This window comes from Rosa chinensis, chromosome 4 (genome assembly GCF_002994745.2).
Source record: "Rosa chinensis cultivar Old Blush chromosome 4, RchiOBHm-V2, whole genome shotgun sequence".
NCBI lineage: Eukaryota > Viridiplantae > Streptophyta > Magnoliopsida > Rosales > Rosaceae > Rosa > Rosa chinensis.
The window spans coordinates 61,701,822-61,715,961 of record NC_037091.1 but is presented as its reverse complement, the minus strand read 5'-3'; the positions used below and the strand labels follow the sequence as shown (position 1 = coordinate 61,715,961).

At 40.0% G+C, this 14,140-nt stretch overlaps 2 protein-coding genes across 6 annotated transcripts; one reads left to right on the top strand and one right to left on the bottom strand.

The window, feature by feature from the left end:
- Nucleotides 1–3,118: 3,118 nt before the first annotated feature.
- Nucleotides 3,119–4,722, top strand: LOC112197728 (peptidyl-prolyl cis-trans isomerase NIMA-interacting 4). Its single transcript, XM_024338532.2, has 2 exons — nucleotides 3,119–3,644; nucleotides 4,475–4,722. Exons 1-2 carry the CDS (start codon nucleotides 3,253–3,255, stop codon nucleotides 4,515–4,517), a joined length of 435 nt encoding a protein of 144 aa, XP_024194300.1. The 5' UTR covers nucleotides 3,119–3,252; the 3' UTR covers nucleotides 4,518–4,722.
- A 655-nt stretch (nucleotides 4,723–5,377) lies between these two features.
- On the bottom strand, nucleotides 5,378–12,344 carry LOC112200230. 5 transcript variants are annotated; one of them, XM_024341254.2, is made up of 2 exons: nucleotides 11,256–12,344; nucleotides 5,378–5,841 (listed from the first exon to the last, which is right to left on the bottom strand). In XM_024341254.2, the coding sequence occupies exon 1, from the start codon at nucleotides 12,169–12,171 to the stop codon at nucleotides 11,281–11,283; it is 891 nt and encodes a 296-aa protein (XP_024197022.1). In that variant the 5' UTR covers nucleotides 12,172–12,344; the 3' UTR covers nucleotides 5,378–5,841; nucleotides 11,256–11,280. The 5 variants fall into 5 exon arrangements, with proteins under 5 accessions (XP_024197022.1, XP_024197019.1, XP_024197021.1 ...); XM_024341251.2 differs by having other exon boundaries at nucleotides 5,381–5,898; nucleotides 11,256–12,343; XM_024341253.2 differs by lacking the exon at nucleotides 5,378–5,841 and adding an exon at nucleotides 9,872–10,235.
- Between the last annotated feature and the right edge of the window lie 1,796 nt (nucleotides 12,345–14,140).

Sequence of the window (14,140 nt, the reverse complement as noted above, 5' to 3'; positions counted from 1 at the left end):
GCCATTTGGCAAGTGGAACTTGGGTTATTCCATGTCCTTGAATTAATACTGATGGTCGAGCCATCGTAGTCACAAAGTCATATGCTCAGAATCAAAATTGAGTCATAATGAAAAGAACTCGAAATTTTATTCATAAGCCAACGGAATACATCATTGTTTCTATGATCAAAGAAAATCTAATCCAATAAAAAGTAATATGGCAATCGCCTACATCTCTTGGAAAATAAAAAGACTTAATCAAAATCGCCAATTTCTGGGTCTTGATCCTTGTAGTCTTCCACCCTTAGATCTAGATCACCATCTTGATCTTCTTGTGCCATGTAATTTGCTTCCCTTGCTTCACGATACGTCTTGTATGCGTTTGCAACATTCTGGGGTGCGGTACATGTTTTGGCCCAATGTTCAGTTGATCCACATTGAAAACAAACATCATTATGGTCAGGCTCCCTTGATCGAGGCGCCATTGGGGCGCGATTTGGACAACCTATCCTCTTGGTGGCGTTACCACCATGGTCGGAGGCTCCGCCTCTCTCTCTCTTCACACGTTGACCTCCACGGTTCCGTGCACGCCTCTCTTGGTGATTTCCTTCCTCTTTAGGGCGAACATATGGACCAGAACGTCCAGAATTGTCCCTATCCTTAGGGTTTCGCTCCTTGCGTCCTCCATTGGGGGCGCGACTATAGTTAGACTCCGGAATAGGCTTAGTTCCCACGGGTCTAGCATTATAGTTCTTCACATGGATATTATCGTGCTTTTCAGCTACGTTCATGGCGCCAATGAGCTCATGAAACCTTGTGATACGTCCTGCATTTACATCAATCCGATAATTCTTTGAAATCATCAGTGCAGAGACGGGGAAGGTAGAGAGAGTCTTCTCGATCAACATCGTATCAGTTATGGCTTGGCCACAATACTCCATCAGAGACTTGATACGAAGAGCTTCCGAGTTATAATCAAGCACAGACTTGAAATCACAAAAGCGGAGGCTATGCCATCGCACTTCTAAATCAGGAAGCAGGGAGTCACGAACGTTGCCAAATCGCTGCTCCAGTTCTACCCATAGCTTTCTTGGGTCTTCCTCATTGAGGTATTCATTTTGGAGCGTGTCATTCATGTGCCTTGTCATGAGAATTATGGCTTTAGCTTGTTTTGCTTCAAAAGCAGTAGCTTGCTCAATGGAGAGCACGTTCTGACTAGGCTCTTGGATGGTTTCCAGAATTCCATCAGCCTTAAGATGTTGGCGCACATCTCGGACCCACCTATGGTATCCTGCGCCAGTTGTCTCGAGTGGAACAAAGTTCAACTTGTTCAGGTAACTCATCCTGAAAAACAACACAAGATTAGGGTTAGTTTCGGAGCGAAAAAGGCTACCACGAAAAACTATTAAATTTCTGAGCGTAGTCGCTTCCAAGAAATTAGGAATTTTCTGAGCGTAGTCGCTTCTAAGAAAATCCGATTCCAAGAGGGATTTTGGATTAGATCGAAACAACGATATATGTGGTCGATCGTTTTCTTCTCAACAAACTCTAAGTTTGGAGGACTCTACAAGCTCCAAGCTTGGAGTGAGCACGAACCCCCACAGTTCGGCTATTGGTCTCCCCTATGAAGAAGAAAGGGGGGTAGAAGAAGGGATGTTGGAAGTCCCCGAGAAAAGAAGAAGAAATAAAAAAAAACTTCAAAAATGGGAACTTTTAGAAAAGTTTACCTTAAAAGATGGCCGGAAAAATGTCGCCCGGAAAAGCACTGTAGCTGGCAGGAAAAAGTTACCGGAAAATGCCGGGAAGTGGCCGGAAAAGTCGCCGGAAAGTTACCAGAAAAGTCACCTGAAAAGTGGCCGGAAAGCGTTGACCGGCCATTGACCGTTGACCGTCGACTGTTGACCGTTGACCAATGCTGATGTGGCAGTGGGTCCCTGTGATGACGTGACAGTGGGTCAGGGTGCTGACGTGGCCGTGGGGTCTGCGTCAGTGGGCTTGGGCTTGGGCTTGGGCTTGGGCTTGGGCTTCTGTCCTTCTGGGCTTCTGGGCTTCTTTTGCTTTCTCTTTTTCTTTTCTTTTCTTTTCTGCCGGTTCAAGATGCAGCAGCTCAAGTGGCCGGTTCACGCCTTTTTAGGCCGGTTTTTGCAAATTTTCTTCCGGTTCCTGAAACTTCATATCAATGGACTTCTGGTATCAAAAGTTGGTGAAATTTGAAGGTCCGAAAGATGGTGAACCAGTGGAATATTTGCTGCGAGTTGTATGGAGCTTCCGGTGGCCGGTTCGGTAAGTTTCCGGCCGGTTCTTGGGGTGGGGCCGCCGGTTCTGGACTCCTGAGATCGATTCCTTTAAGGTGTGAGGTGGAGGCAGAAAAGGCTTCAACGATTTGTATTCGGATTCAAGGTTTTTAGCTTCTTGAATCAGGGTTTGGCTATTTGTTTCAGGGTTAGGGCTCGTGCTGATAACGTGTTGTAGAGAAACTGAATTTGAGAGGAATTTACTGTGTGTTCTCATTGATAATAGGGGCCTCTTTATATAGAGGATTACAATGCATAGAATCTCAATCATACAAGGAAAGTAATTCTACATTGATTAGGATTCTAGATCCTTCTAATTAAATCCTATTACCACTAGGTCAAGTAACCTAGAGTTTGGGCTAAACACAAATTAGGTTTTCCTTCAACAATTTGAGAATTTTTTCAATTACTCTGACTAACAAAGTGTGTTCTCTTAAATATAATATAGATTAACAAATGTTTTTAGTAATTATTATCAATTTCATTTTAGAAAAGAGCTTACTAAGTTTAGTATTATTAGCCAACAAAGTTACAATAAGGATTTGTAGAACAATACAAGTTTGTATATATCTTACCTCAAGAATACATTGAAGCATTGAGATTGAGCAATGTAAAAACATTCATTTTCAATAGAAAAAAGAAGGAACAAAACATAGTTAGACAGAGAGAATGGTTCATTCAAATGTCATTTCTTCACGGGCCTACAAGAATAATTAATACAGAAACCTGGCCCCTTGTGCCTATTGTTTTCATCCAATAACGAGGTCCATAGTACAACCGAACAAGGCAAAAGTCGTAAATATCGCACAAATTTGAGGTTAAATAGGTGGTAGCATTTCATCTTAGGTTGGCAATCTCAGTGACTTCTCTCCAGAGTTCAGGTCAAGTACAAAATGAGCCTCCGCAGTTTCAAGATTTGATTTTTGGCGAAAGATCCTTGCAAATTTGGTTAATTTCGTGAAATTTTAGGGTTTTAGAGATGGGCAAGGACGCCAAGGCCGGAGGAAAAGGCAAGGGAAAAGCCGCAGCCGGCGACGAGGGCGGCGGCTCTAAGGGAAAAGGAAAGTCCGGCAAGGGCGGAGCTTCCGATGGGCTCGGCACCTGCACGTATGTGAAGGCAAGGCACATACTTTGTGAGAAGCAGGGCAAGATCAACGAAGCCTACAAGAAGTTGCAGGACGGCTGGCTCGGAAACGGCGATAAGGTCCCTCCGGCGGAGTTCGCTAAGTTGGCCGCCGAGTACTCCGAGTGTCCTTCAGGGAAGAAAGGCGGCGATCTCGGGTGGTTCCCTCGCGGGAAGATGGCTGGCCCTTTTCAAGAGGTGGCCTTCAGCACTCCGATTGGGGCTACCAGCGGTGCTTTCAAGTCCACGTATGTGTTGATACTTTTCGCAATTTTAGATCTTTATAGTCTTTCTGATGCATTTGTTACTCTCTGCTATACATTGATATACTGTCTGCTATACACTGGAGTAGAGTAGAGTGCTTGTTTGTTCCTTTGGAAAACTAATGTGGTGGAATAGGAAGGGCATGTTCTGTTGCAAGCTGTGAAGACTTAATTGTGATACTGAAATTTGTAGAAATTTGTTCTTAGTTATGGTGGATGTGTTTAGGTAATTTTCTCTGCTACTGTCGGTTCGGGGTGATTGAGTCTTGATTGTATAGGTTATTGGCAAGAGGTGTGTTGAGGGATTGATTTTATAATAGAGTTTCACTCTAGGGTCTCGGTTCATGCACAACACTAGTCAGTTGTTTTAGAGATTCACTTGCCATTGATTTTGGTGTTGGATTCCAAATTTACAAAGCTCAATGGCATACTTTTCGGCGAAAACAAATGTGCTCCTGTTCATTTAAGTGATCTCCGGAGGTTCTAGGTTTATGAGTTTGGTAGAAATATTGTAAATTTTATAAGCCCAAACCACACCAAATTTTATAAACATTTTCATATTCTATTACCCCCCTGGAGCCAGAGTGTGTGGGATTGTTTTGATGTTGTTGTCCATTGCTTCTTTCATTTGGAAATTTTGTTGGGTTTGATTGCATCTCTTCTCTAACACTCATATCAGTCATGTCAATTGAGAGTTATTATGAGTCTCACTCCATGGATTCAGTTTCCAATTATGGTTGGATTATCTAGTTTTAAATGTGCTAAATAGTATTGCTCCCCACTTGCTGAGCTTGTTTTGTTATTCTGGTGTACAGGCATGGTTACCACATTATCTTGTGTGAAGGCAGAAAGAATTAAAAGTACCGGGATTTCTGATGGAGCAAGTCTAAAAGTTTGGTCATAAGAAAGGTATATGTACTAGTTAGATATTGCCTACTGGGAAATTATAACATCCTATGGTGTGTATTTTTTTTTTTTTTTTGTTGGGAGACCAGTGCAACATGTTTGAATAATAACATTATATATATTTATGGCATCAAACATGATCAGTTCACAGGGAGAACTCTAATTAGTTCAAAGAATCAAAATTGTGAAACAGACTAGATGACCCTTTTTGCCATATTCCACAAGTTCCTCCTGGGATTTTAACCTCCAGATTAGCACTTGGTACTTAAGACTGCACAAAAATTGATGCTGTCATATTTGTCAAAAATTGTGTGCAGTTGTAAGAGATTTTTCATTGGTTTTGCATCCTTCGCAAAATGAATTTCAAATCCCAAATCTTAATGCAAAGTCCTGAAGCAACCATTAATGGTCGTTGTTGAGGCAAAGGGTACTAGAAGGATCAGCTAGCAATGCTAGTATAAGGTTTAAACCAGGAGATGTTTTCAATTACTTGATTCTCTCAACCTAACAGAAACTTTTGAAAATAAAGAAAAGATGAAGATATGTATGAATTTTGAAGGAAACATATGGACACTATTAGTTTTGCCAAATAATGAGCTCCAGTAAATCTTAGTAAGGAAGAAAGAGAAAAGGTATGGCATGCATATATATAGATATATTCCAGCATATATTCCTGGGACTGCAGAAGACGGAGTGCTGCTGTACATGAAGAAATTATAACTACTGCAAACACACAAGTATCAAAAGAAAAAGGAAAAGAAGAAGATGAAGAATAACAAAATTAAATACCAGATTTGAAACAGAACGTACATGTCCCTTCATTTGCGTTGAAGTCTTCTTTTCAATTACTACACCACTCTCCAACTTCAATTCAATCAATCATTCTACATGTTCGGCCCTTCTAGCGTAAACTAGTTAGGGACTTCAATAATCAACACTCCAACTTCAATCCAACTTCAACAATCAACATTTTCCTAAGTCTTCTTTTCAATTACTACACCAGTCTCCAACTTCAATTCACTCGATCGTTCTCCATGTTCGGCCCTTCTAGCATAAACCTAGTTAGGGACTTCAACAATCAACACTCCACTTCTACCTAGCTTGCTTCTTCATATATCATGATTGATTAGTTTCAATCATTGGTTGCTTGTAATAGAAATTATTCAATCTACAGGTCCTTATTACCACGTACATAATATATATGTATACGTTTGATTTCATCATCGAGCAGTCACTAGTTCAAACGCTTCTTCAGATTCTCGGAAGCCTCCTCCATCTATATGAAAATATAACACTCGTACATATATGAACATTGAATCGCTACTTGAACAAACTGCAGAATAATAAAGGAGAAGGTTTAGTATATAATCAAGAAAAAAGGTTGTTTACTTCCACAACCATTTTTTGACAAAAGAGTGCAAGGGATACAAAGATCCACCAAAACAAAGTCAAGCAGCGACAGGCAATCCTCCCCCAACCTAATTCAACAATAAGAAGGAAATGCAAGGTTGCCACATGCATTCAAATTCATCTGAATGAGATTAACCATGATCATGATGGGAGCTAGATTGATAAAAATGAAAACATAGCAGGTAAAGAGAACTACAAATAAGTAATGAAAGATTACCGAATACATTCAATACTCTAAACCAGTAAGTAATGCATTTGAGGATTCCATTCTAGTAATGCATGTAAGGATTCCATTCTATGGCGCACCCATTCAGAACAAAAACTTGCACCTATTTTGATCATATCTATCCTATATGTATTTCTCGCTAATTTGACACATTCAATTAACTATCTAATCAGTAATGAAGTATTCAACAAAAATCCATCAATAAGGGTAAAATGTAATATATATATAGTTCCATTTCATTATTCTATGGTGGTACTGGTCTGATGGTACATCAACTTGAGAAGTGAGAACAATAGAAAAAGACATTATAAGCTGGTCAAGCAAAATAAAAATTTATTCAATTCTTTAAAACAAACTCTTTTGAACGGAGACTTGAGTGATTTTTTTTTTTTTGAAAAGACATGACTTTTGTTAAAAGGGTTAAGTATCACAAGGATTGAGTTGGCTATTACTAAGTAGACCTACTAGAAGAGACGACCGTTATTAAGACATCTCCGGCTTGATGAGAGCTTAAGGAGGTTCCCTAGAGAGAGCTCGGAAAAGAGAATTCCCTTGAAGAGAGCTTGCTAAAAACAACTACCTAGAGAGAGTTTCATGGTGAGAGCTCCATCGTAGTGCACGAGCTTACAAAGACCACGGAGGAGAGCTGATAGTGGAAAGGAGTAAGAGCTTAAAGATGTTGAGCATATGAATACCACATGGGAAAATGGAGATATTGACTATAGGTTTATAAGGATTTGGTTAACTCAATCATTTGACAATTAATTTTGGATGTGAAGCCTAAATTACTATTATGGTATAAGAGCTAGGTTATCCCATGTGTACATGCCTCGCGGCCACATGGGCTCTACATCACCCAATATAAGTTGTCCAACTAGTTTTATAGGTAATATTAAATGGACTTGAAAGTTCTCTAAGATTTAGCTTAAAGAGTTAGCTGCTAAGACAATGGCCACAAGTCTCTCAATTTGAGAACTAAGAGGTCTTGGATGTGAATCCCAAATTACTTTATCAAAAGAGCTTCGAATGAAATGAATTTTATAGGTAATTGTAAATGGATTTGAAAGTTCTCTAAGATTAAGCTTAAAGAGCTAGCTACTAAGACAATAGCCGCAAGTCTCTCGATTTGAGATCTAAGAGGTCATGTACAGAAGAGATTGAGAATCCTGAAGTTAAAGCTGAGATATCTCAAGAGTTAGGCTTATGATGTCCCTAAATTAACTTTATGAGATCAAGTACCAAAAAGGTTTCTTTTATTAGACCTAAGAAGTCGAGTTCTATGAAACTAGGGCGCAAGAAGACCAAGAGGCTAGCATAGTGTGATGTGAATTAGAGAGCATGTGCTCCCCACATCAGCTGCTCAAGGTGTTTTATCCTCCCACTCCAAGGAAACGCACTCCTTGATGTATGATAAACCTTCTCCTAATCCAATAAAAAGTCTTGATTACGAGGACGTTATCCCTAAGTAGGGATGAGCAAATGCATTGCGCGAGTAAGGATGCGCAGAGCCTCCCCAAATTTGGCATTGCAGGTGCGGGGGTGACTCTCTGATATACATTGCACCTCCAGGGCAGGAAGATTATAAATAAATGCCTCACTTATTGAGGAGTGGGGCGAGAAGGATTCCCATCACCCCAACGGATTCCCCATTTTCAAATCTTGCAGACTGAGACTCAGCTGGACTTTGTACATCGACATTGCCAAGCCGGACAAAGGGTCATGAGCTGATATCATAGCCATGTCTTTGTTTTTGAGACAAGAAGGTCATTGTTTCCTGCGTCCCATGCAGGACCGGCCCTGAGCCTAGGCGAAGCAGGCCCACACCTAGGGCCTCAGATTTTGGGGGCCTAAAAAAAAAAAAAAATTATGTAGGCCTGCAGATAAAAAAAAAGAAAGAAAGAAAGAAGGAAGTTAAGGAAACAATCTAGAGACAGAGGCTTTAGCGTCTTCCTAGATGCAACACCAACACTGACGCTCTGTTATGTTCGATACTTCAAGATTGACTCCTTCCGTCGCCCCAGACGCCGCCGCCATCACCGAGTCCACCAAACGCCGACTTGCTACGCAAGGTAAGTCCTCCCAAGCCCTAACTTTCGCCTCCCTTTATACTAAGTTCGCATCCAAAACCGGCCCCGAAAGTATAAATAACAAGTGGGCAGTTCTTTATTTGCTTAAGATTATATCAGAGGATCGAAAAGTGTGAATTCCTAGTTGGATCCTTCAGTTTTGTTGCCCAATTTGGGTTTAAACGACGCCGGATCGGGCGGCAAGTCGAGGGTTTTGGAGGGAAGGGGAAGTGGGGAAAAGGGCTGGAGCAATGGGGTTTTGTTAGTTTCCAAGGATCCGGAGAATCTCCGGGAAATTGCGTTTAGGGAGTTTGTGAATTTGGTTGAGGAAGAGAATGAAGTTTCCGAAGAGGCTTTTGTAGAGATGTGTTGTATGCTTGTCAGGGAATTGATAGGAAGTATGTAAATTTATTAGTACATTTGCGACTAATTTGATTAGCATATGATATAGGTAATCTGATGGGAAACGGAATTGGTAATTTAGTCTGAAGTTTTCGCTGTTGCATTTGCTGTACTTGCTACTGGTGCTGTCATTTTGACATTGAATGTACTCCTACTGGTAATAATTCCTCTCTCTTTACTCCTATTGATTTGTTTCTGTTGGGGTTTGCATGTCGAGATTTTAATGGTGCTAGGAGATCCATAAAATGTTGTGTGAAGCTGTATAGCATCGTATATAGGCTGTGAAACTGTAAATCATGATCATTATCAGCTTGTGGAATTACGAATCATGGTAGTTGATTGGTTATTATAACAGAATGTATACTAGCGCTATTTTGATTTTCTATTTTTCTTCTATCACCTAATGATGTTGTGAGATCGGCTTAGTGGCGAATGAGTATAGGCAGTGGATATGTAACATAAGTGGATCACAAGATAGCTAGTTGTGTTCTTTGCTAGTGTGAAAAAGATTTGGTAAACAAATTGGTAAGTGCGGCAACACATGAATATCTAGAGCTGATTAAATTGTTGTATGCTAGATATGTTAATATGAGATTGTTCTCCCATAAAATAAGAAGCTTAACAAAGTGGTCTTGTTCAGGGTGGACACTCAGAGCCCAAGTCTTCTTGGTTATTGCTTATTCCCTCTGGATGTTGGAGCTTTAATCTATATGGTGAAGGACAATGTGATATTGAAGGTTGTTGTAGTAAGCATTACACTAGCTTGGAGTTCTTGGTCTGCATATCCTTTCATGAGTTCAGCAGCCAACCCCGGGAGAAAAGCTCTACCACTTTACCCAGTTTTCTTGCTGTATGTATCTGTTGGTTTTCTTCTAAAAATGCAAGACGGGTTATATTTCAGTGATACTTTGAAATTGAGATATTGTTTTCTTTTATAATGTTTTGAGCATTTGTTTTGGGGCCTCGAATTTTTTTTTGCCTTGAGCCTCCAAATTCACAGGGCCGGCCCTGGTCCCATGTCATGTTGACATCATCATTGCATCTTTTGATGAGTTCTCCTAGTCTAGCCAGGAATATTTTCCTAGTGTAGCTTTTTCTATTTTGACTAGGAAGCTCAAAATGTGGATAAAACAGTGAAAAACTGAACTTTTTGGAATTCCCAGGCGAAAATGTTTTTTCTATTTTGACCGGGAAGCTCAAAATGTGGAGAAAATAATAAAAAAAACTTAAATTTACTATTCGGGATTCTCGAGCCAAAATATTTCATAGACTAGTCAAGCAAGCCTCCATACAAAACCGTTGTGGGAGTTGGGTCGGGAAAGGAGAGCCTAATGCCTTCGACAGCAAGGCGAGAGAAGTTAACAGGGACACGAGGATAAGGCAGATTGTGTATTTGTCCATCCTTATCCCCAAGGCACAAATCCTAAATACACTTTGAATCTTGATATCATTATATCAACTGTCAACCTTGCTCCCCACTCCAAGGAAACATGCTCCTTAAGGGACAAGACACCTAAAAATTTCTCCTACACTCAAATTTGAGATGTTAAGGCCCAAGATTATTACCTGCACATGTCATAGCAAGCAAAAAAAAAGTAGGAACTTAAACAAATATATTAGGAAAACGACTTATTGTTGAAAATATCAGGTTAATTGCTCTATGGTTAGTTTATGTCAAAGATATCTCATTTACCTATATTTTTCTTTGAAAAATACCGAAAAGTAATTGGTCCATAAAAGTGAGAGGGGTTTGACAACCTCACTTCAATTTCGACTTAAATTCCTCTATAAACATCCTTCAAACCACATCACAAGTTACGTCAATCTTAAGCAACTGATATCTACGAGCTTGTGAAAGACTTTAACACCTTAGGAAGTAGTAAGTTAGAGAAGACAATTTTACCGGGAGTCAATTTTTCATACCATAAATACCCTCGAAAACATTTTCTAATCACTCAAAATTCAAAACACCCTTACATCTTTCAACAATTAAAAAATAGCCATGCATTTCTATTCCGATTCCAAGCAGTAGCAAACATCTTACCAGGAGTGACTCTTCTCCACCTCCGTTCTCCCTTTCCCCACTCTTTCTCTGACTCCTTCTAAACTCCATTTAAGTTTAATAAACACACCCATAATATAACCGATTCACGATCTATTTATAGTCACTAAACATGAACTATCTCTACAGTTAGAAAGGTTGATCTAACTGTCACACCTCTTTCTTTTTCTTTTTTTTTTATCTTCCAAGAGGTTTTTAACTTTTACTATTTACCATGACCAGTCTAACGCCGTCTAGACAGCAACACAAGCTGGGTTTTGTCTCTCTGTTTTATGTTTTTGGTCAAAACGACGAGCCAGATGCTTAAATGAGCAGTAAACAATAATGGACACTAGACCAGTCGAGAGTTTCCTCTTTTACAATGTATTTATATTACCTGGCAACACCAAAATAAAAGGACATTAGTAATTAAGACTTGAGAGATAAAAATCTAACTTAGTGGTTGTGGATTCGTTGATAGTGGATAGTGGATAGCAACATCCTAATAGTAATTTTAAAATATAAGTAATACCTATATTATATACCTGATCGGATATAACGGAGTTTGGTTCAACCGCCGAGAGTGAGGGCAGCTTTAACGTCGAGCCGCCATGCAAATCCTCCGCCGTCCATCCTCCACAAATCACAAGGCACCAACTGCGAGTGGTAGTTCTTCTCCTTTTTCTGACTCTCCACCACCGTGTATTTCAGTTTCACTTGGCACGTGAACGCCGAGTTCGTCGTGTGCGGGAGCTCCTCATTCATCCATAACCACACCGTTACCTCCGGTAACGGTTGTTGCTGCGTCGTCATCATCACCATCCTCCTAAACGCTCCGTTCAGCCACTGCACCCTGTTCCAACCGTCCGATATGAACCCCGGACATGCGTCTCTCTCCAATCTCCTCATTCTCTCCTCGTCCGCACTGACCCCGGAAAGACCAAACCCAAACCCTTGAGAAGAACTCGGAGCCATCATGCATGTGCCTCTCACACACTCCACCGTCACCCACGACTCCACTCCTCCCACCCGATCCATCACCGCCGATGGATCTGACACGCTGTCAACAACAACCTGCTTCTTCCCCACCGCCGCGGTCGGATCTCCGGCTCCATTCAAGCTCAACCAGTGATTGTTATCTTCAACGATCATAGCATCAACCTCACAGCTAGATCCCCCACAGTGCTTGGAGAGGTCACTACAACTCTGCTCTATGATCTGAGGCAACAGCTGCAGTGTCTCCACGCGCTGCTCATCCGTCATTTGGTCTTTCCCGTTTTCATCTTCTTTATATTTGCGGACCGTCCTAACGTACTTTCTCTTGGTTCTCTTGGGCAGCTTATCCAAAGCTGTGCCTCCGGTGAACGGTTTCGGCGCAATCGGCCGGTATTTGAGCAATATCCGATTTAAAACAGAAGGCTTCTTCTCACCGCCACCGTTGCATTCTCCTCCGCCTTCCATCTCCCTCTGTTTCCCTCTTTCTCTCTCTCTCTCTAATCTCACCACAACCACAACCACAACCACAACCACAACCACAACCGGCAGCGGCACTGAAACAAACAACAAGATCAGCCAGCCCTCCTGGCTTTAGCTTAGCCAGCTAAGCTATAATTAGTTTTTTCTCCTCTTTCTAATGGCTGAGTAGGGTCGGATTGCGGGGGTAATCGAGTCGCCATGATCCAATGAAAGCCCACAATGTGTCGGGCGCTCTGCCGAATCAAAAGCTTAACGTGGGGCCTGCCTTGGGCTTCGTTCTCCTATACGACGTCATATGGAAGTTTGCCTTTCCACCTGACACGCTCCCCGGGCCGCGTGAGGTGCACTGCCTTCAAGGAAACATGTCGACGGAGGCGCGTTTGCCAAGTGTGCGAGTGGGGAGAAGTACATTGACATCTGTTGTTGTTATCGGTCCCTTTAGATTAGGAAGCGTGGTTGGTCCAATGGGAAAGCAAACATATTTGGCACCCGTTCGAGGAGATTTTTCTGTTATTATTACTAGATATTTTTCCCAAAAATAGAATTGTAATAATTTCCATTATAGGGATATGGCTTTATTGGCTTCCACCTGCCCCCTATTACAACCACATAACAGGAATATAATCACTTGTTTGTCAGTGTAACTTGGCCCACTTTGCCACAATCATTAACAGTTCATTTCAGACATAATTGCGCATTATTCTTCTCTAATCCATTATTAGTCAACTTAATTAGTACACGACTACGGTACGTCACCTCAGTTAATTTAAAAGAAAATAAAAAAACATTATATTTATATATAAGTTTATTAAAAAAATTATTTATATAACACTTTTTGAGAAAGAAAAAAAAATTATTCCTTCATACCGATGATCGAGATTACAATTAGAGCATTATATGGATAAATGTCTAAGCTACTTGCGTTAAAACATGTCTAATTAAGAATAATAGTAGAATACCAATTTGAATTCATATATAAAGAGAATATTTATAGAAAGACAAAAACAGAAAATAGTATAGCTGATAAGACGTCTCGAACATTGTTTAAGTTGTGAAGTATCTACACATTAAGATACTCAATCGTGGCATGTGAAACAAATAAAGTATAAGATTACAACCAAACACATTACACATGAATTCTAACAAATGGAACATTGGAATGGGCAAGGAACCCTAGATGATTTTATGTACTCCCTTTCAAATGGTCCCAACTTTAAACTCTTTAATTTTATAATAAATTAAAGTATGTGGCACCACTAACCTAGGTATCTTATAGAATGATGCCATTGGGTTAAACAAACATATTCATTTTGTTTTTTTTTTTTTGATAATAAGAAAATACTAAAGCAAAAAACTATATACAATCTCTTATAAGGCATCTCGTGCTAAACAAGTCAAAGTTTAAAACCGAGAGAGCAGATAGAATAAGGCTATCTTGTCAAATTTGAGTGTCTCCAAGGGAGTGACTATGATTTACTAATGCATCTGTCGTAAAATTTATTTCTAGAAAGATATGATGGAAATAACACGAAGTAAATAAATCATTGAGCTTGAGAATGTCCTGAATAACTGTTTTGATCCTCCAAGGGGGATCACAAGAGTCGTTGGTGCAATCAATTATACATTTAGAATCTTCTTTCACTTGAATACGCTGAAGACCAACATTCTTTGTTTGAATAGGATTTTCTCTTAAAATCGCCAAACATATTTAATTTAAAAATTCAATTTCATATTTAATATTGAAAAATAAATAAATAGAAAAAGACACCAATTGCCGTATTTTACCTTCTTATAAAATTATAGTCATACTCTCTATGATTTATGTCAAGCTTTGTTTCGCAAGTATGACTCATATAAATCTTACTGGGAGCCTCTCTAATGAAAAACGTGTAACAAAAACTCAATAATGATTTTCAAATTATGGAATTAGTGGTTGAATGAATATTTTAAATTT

What these genes read in the sequence shown, in the direction of transcription:
- LOC112197728 (XM_024338532.2), top strand. Translation starts at nt 3,253, where the DNA reads ATGGGCAAGGACGCCAAGGCCGGAGGAAAAGGCAAGGGAAAAGCCGCA. An exon ending in AGCGGTGCTTTCAAGTCCAC is followed by an intron (nt 3,645 to 4,474) that starts GTATGTGTTGAT and finishes TCTGGTGTACAG; the next exon opens with GCATGGTTACCACATTATCT.
- LOC112200230 (XM_024341254.2), bottom strand. Translation starts at nt 12,171, where the DNA reads ATGGAAGGCGGAGGAGAATGCAACGGTGGCGGTGAGAAGAAGCCTTCT.